General features: G+C 65.2%; 1 protein-coding gene across 1 annotated transcript in view; it reads left to right on the forward strand.

The window, feature by feature from the left end:
- Window positions 1-996: 996 nt before the first annotated feature.
- The window catches only part of UNCX (UNC homeobox), a 3,818-nt gene continuing 171 nt past the window's right edge, over window positions 997-4,643 (forward strand). The window contains exons 1-3 of the mRNA XM_064294924.1: window positions 997-1,279; window positions 1,524-1,699; window positions 3,711-4,643. The exon at window positions 3,711-4,643 is cut by the window's right edge and continues 171 nt beyond it. Of these exons, the coding sequence (XP_064150994.1) occupies window positions 997-1,279; window positions 1,524-1,699; window positions 3,711-4,643 (1,392 nt within the window). The remainder of the gene's footprint in view (window positions 1,280-1,523; window positions 1,700-3,710) is intronic.

Raw genomic sequence — 4,643 nt, forward strand, 5'->3', positions numbered from 1 at the left:
GCCCCTCCCTCTTCCGCCCTAGGGTCCCGTTTTGCAGGGTGGGGATAAGATGGGGATCGAGCGTCTTCCCAGTCCCTCCAGATCCTCTGCCACCACCCCCCCCCCCAGCGCAGTCTTACACAGGGGGAGGCTCCCACCCATCCGGGAAGGCACTAATTATTTTTGTGGACGGGGCTCTGCATTCTGGAAGGAGTTTCTCCGCTTTTGGAGTTGCCCTCCTCCCTGCTTTCTCTCCCCTCCTCCGCCTTCTCCTTCCGCCCCTATCCCCCGCTGCCCGGAGCCGGAGAGGAGGCGCTGAGAAGCCCTTGTAGTTTTAAATTCAATGTGACAGCTTCGGAAAGAGCGGATGATGAATCTCCTATTATTGGATCAGTCTATTTGCCGCTCAATGTCTCTCTGTAATTGGAGCAACATCACTTTAAAGGTTCAGAGAGTACAGCATTTCTGGTGAAAAATCCCCACAACACGCCGGTGAATGTTTTAAAGGGAAATCTATTAGTGATGTGCGGAGGGCGGGGAGCCGGCGGCGGCTGCGGGGGCGGGGGCGCGGCCCGGCTACTGGGCTCCGAGTGGGGGGCTTGCCGCGGACCCCGCCCGGCCGCCCCCCCCCCCGGAGCCCGTACCCCCCTGCGCCGGCCGCGCCCCTTCCCGACGGCCCCCCCCCCGGCTTGTTGTGACAGTTTCTGATACTGTTTATTGAGGTGCATGTCAGGTATAATTAGCAATCGATATGGAAAACGTTCCCCTGCACCCAGCACGCCTCTGACGTCAGAGCCGATTAGCGCTTCTTATTGGTCCCAAATTCCCCGGGCCGCGGCTAATTATCGGGAGCTTGATGTTGATAAAGTAAAGCGCAGGACGCGGGCGAAGCATGTGTAGGGCTCCGGGTCCCTGTCGCCGCCGCCGCCACCACCCGCGCCTCCCGCCGCTGGCCCGCCCCGGCCCCGGCCCGCGCCCCCGCGCCCCGCCGCCGGCGCCGCCGGCCCCCCGCGCGAGATGATGGACGGCCGCCTCCTGGAGCACCCGCACGCCCAGTTCGGGGGCTCACTGGGCGGCGTGGTGGGCTTCCCCTACCCGCTGGGCCACCACCACGTGTATGAGCTGGCCGGCCACCAGCTGCAGTCGGCCGCCGCCGCCGCCGCTGCCTCGGTGCCCTTCTCCATCGACGGGTTGCTCAGCGGCTCATGCGCCGCAGCCGCCGCCTCGGTGGTCACCCCCACGCCGCTGTTGCCGGCCGCCTGCGGGGTCGGCGGCGACAGCCAGCCCTTCAAGCTGTCAGGTAGGCGCGGCAGGGGAGGTGGGGGGACATGTGGGGGGGCTTCTCGGGCGGGAGAGTTTGGGTGACCGGCAGCTGGCAGGTCTTGGCCGGGGCGCTCCTCAGTCCCCACCCTCCGCTGGGCACAGGGCATGCGGCCGTCCTCTCGCTGTCCCTCCGACCTCCCGGGGCCAGCAGGTTTCGGAAGGGGTAAGGGGTTGGCCTGGGCCGTGGCTGAGTGCGCGGCGCGTCCTGTGCCTACCCTCAGACTCGGGAGACCCGGACAAGGAGAGCCCGGGCTGCAAGCGGCGGCGCACCCGCACCAACTTCACGGGCTGGCAATTGGAGGAGCTGGAAAAGGCGTTCAACGAGAGCCACTACCCCGATGTGTTCATGCGCGAGGCGCTGGCGCTGCGCCTCGACCTGGTGGAGTCCCGAGTGCAGGTAAAGACCCTCCGCCCTGCGCGTGAGCCAGAGACTCCAGCCGGGCCTGCCGGGTACCCGCCCGCCTTTGTTCTAGGCGCAAGAGCGAGTCGGGGTTTTGAGCCCACTACGCTCCCGCCGCCCTGGGCATTCGGGAGGTGGCCCCAGGGCTCAGTGCCCCGCGGGCAGGAAGTGGGCACCCCTGGGGAAAAGCTGAGGCGGCTGGAGGGGGACAGCAGAGACCCCGAATGAGCGAGAACAGCTGCTGCGTCTAACCCGGGAAGTGGCATCGTGGGGTCCCAGAGGCCGCGTGAAGTGAGATCTTGGAGGGCTGCATGGGGGAGGTGGTGAGGAGGAGCTGGCCCGGCCAGGACTTGGGAGAGAGCGCCTGAAAGTGGATCCAGAGCCTTCGCGGCCTCGCGGGAGGCTAGTGCACCCAACCTGGAGAGATCGGTTTGTGTTTACCTTTCGCTTCTAAAATATTCAGCTAGAAACATGTATTTATTTATTCATTGCTTTGCAAAAGGGGGGCTGAGGGAGGGGAGGCAGAAACTTAAATAGTTCACACTTTGAGAAAATGGGGTGAAAAAAAGTGTCTGAACGTTTTATGCCACCGATTTTTTTCTGGGTTTTGTGCGAGTGTGTGCATATTTTGATTTTACTCTGAGGCTGCCTGGCGGTATTCTCTTAAAAAACACAGTGTCAATTCGGCGGATTAAAAATTCCATAAGAGGTGTGCATAATTAGATGTTTTCCTGGAGTACAGAAATCTCTGTTTGCGGGGGTTTGGGTGGTGGGGTGCGACGTGCAACTGGGACTGCGGCGCTCAGTATGATTCCGAGGCTGGCGAGAGGCCTCTTTCTGCACCACTATCTTTGTCTAAAAAGGTGCTTTTCTTCTGCGTTTGGCCTCCCCTCATGGCCTCTTCTGCTTGAGAATCGTTTTATCCAATTTGTCCTAAGTGTCTTAAGTGAAGTCAAGACCTCTTCACCACCCCCACCCCCCCATAAGATAATGAGTAATTCCTCGTGACAAGGCGGCCTGGAGGGCACACCAAAAAGAAGTTAAAACGCGGCTACAGCCTTGGGAGTCGCTGCTTAACGCACCTTGGCTTGGACTAGGTTCACCCGACCAAGCTGGCCTCAACAAAGAATTCTAATGCTCTCGCTCTGTTGGGGAGGGAGTACTGTCGGAGGGGCTCCGGAAGATTTGAGTTGATGTGTGCTACGGTCAGTGGCCGTGTGACGGGAACCTAGGGCCGCTGTTCAGCGGAGGCAGAAAAAGCGCTGGCCAGAAACGGGGAAGTCCCGCGAGGCTGAGACCAGGCCGTAAGGAGGGTGGAGGAGGCAGGATGGCCGACCTCTCCTCAGCAGGGCCTGGCTGCCGGCCTCTTGCTTCCCGCCTGCCTTCCCCTGCGACGCAGGCCTGCCGGCTGGGTTGGGAAGACTGAGCTGATGTCTGCCTGGATCGCAGGAAAGGTGTGCCGATATGTGGGGGAGGGAGGCTGCTGAAGGGCCTATGTAAGCTCGGCTGTCCCAGTCCTTCCACCCAAGAAGGGCTCCTAGCATTCCCTTCACGGGAAACCTAGGGATCTGGGCTTTTGACATCGGCTCCAGGGGGCCGAAGACAGGTGTGGAGGGCCCCGGGCTGGACGGTCAAATACAGGCCGGATGGGCTGCTTAGAACACGAGCCAGGAGGAGGCGAGGAGCGGCCCTGCTCTAGGCCTCCGACCAGGAACCCTGCAGCCCTCGGTTCGGGGCCAGACGCGCCCTGCCCAACGAAGGGGCAGCTCCCACGCCCCGAGGTGAGAAGCTGGACGGGAAGCTGCCTGGGAGGCCCCTCTACGCTCCTTCCGGGTGGAAAAGACGCTCGTTGGAACCTGCAGCCGCGAGCGGCAGCGTGGCTGGAGCAGAGGCGGCGCAAGCCTGCCGGGGGTAGTGGGGAGGCCGCAGCCCCAGCAGCCCGCGGCCGTCCTGGCCCAGCCAGCCCCCGCCTGACTGTGCCTTCCTTTCCCCTCTCCGGCTGCTCTAGGTCTGGTTCCAAAACCGCCGGGCCAAGTGGAGGAAGAAAGAGAACACCAAGAAGGGCCCGGGGCGGCCGGCGCACAACTCGCACCCGACCACGTGCAGCGGCGAACCCATGGACCCCGAGGAGATCGCGAGGAAGGAGCTGGAGAAGATGGAGAAGAAGAAGCGCAAGCATGAAAAGAAGCTACTGAAGAGCCAGGGCCGCCATCTGCACTCGCCCGGCGGACTGTCCTTGCACAGTGCGCCCAGCTCCGACAGCGACAGCGGCGGCGGCGGCCTGTCTCCGGAGCCGCCCGAGCCGCCGCCGCCGGCCACGGTCAAGGGTCCGAGTGCCCCCGCCGCCGGGCCCGCGCCCGCCCCATCCGGCGAGCCGCCAGCCCCCGCCGCCTGCGACCCCGCCTTCTACCCGAGCCAAAGAAGTGGCGCCGGCCCGCAGCCGCGGCCGGGCCGGCCCGCGGACCAGGACCCGGCCCCGTGTGCGCCCGGGGCGGCGGCTGCAGGCCTGCCCAAAGCTAGCCCGTTTAGCGTGGAGAGCCTGCTCTCCGACTCCCCGCCGCGTCGGAAAGCCGCGCCGGGCGCCGCCGCCGCCGCCACCGCCGCAGCTGTTGCCGCCGCCGCCGCCGCGGGGCTGGACTTCGCGCCCGGGCTGCCGTGCGCGCCGCGGACCCTCATCGGCAAGGGCCACTTTCTGCTCTACCCCATCACTCAGCCGCTCGGCTTCCTGGTCCCTCAGGCCGCGCTCAAGGGCTGCGCGGGCGGGGAGGCCAAGGACGCGCCGCCTGCGCCGCCTGTGCCCCCAGGGCACGCAGGTTTCTGCGCCTTCCCCGGACCCGGTGGCGCCCCGGACCCAGCCTTCCCGCGCCGCAGCCCCGACGCCGGCGCCTCCCCGGGGGCCCCCGCATCCTTGCGGGACCCGGCCGAGGGGGGCAGCAGCGGT

The sequence above is a fragment of the Loxodonta africana genome, chromosome 12 (genome assembly GCF_030014295.1).
Source record: "Loxodonta africana isolate mLoxAfr1 chromosome 12, mLoxAfr1.hap2, whole genome shotgun sequence".
NCBI lineage: Eukaryota > Metazoa > Chordata > Mammalia > Proboscidea > Elephantidae > Loxodonta > Loxodonta africana.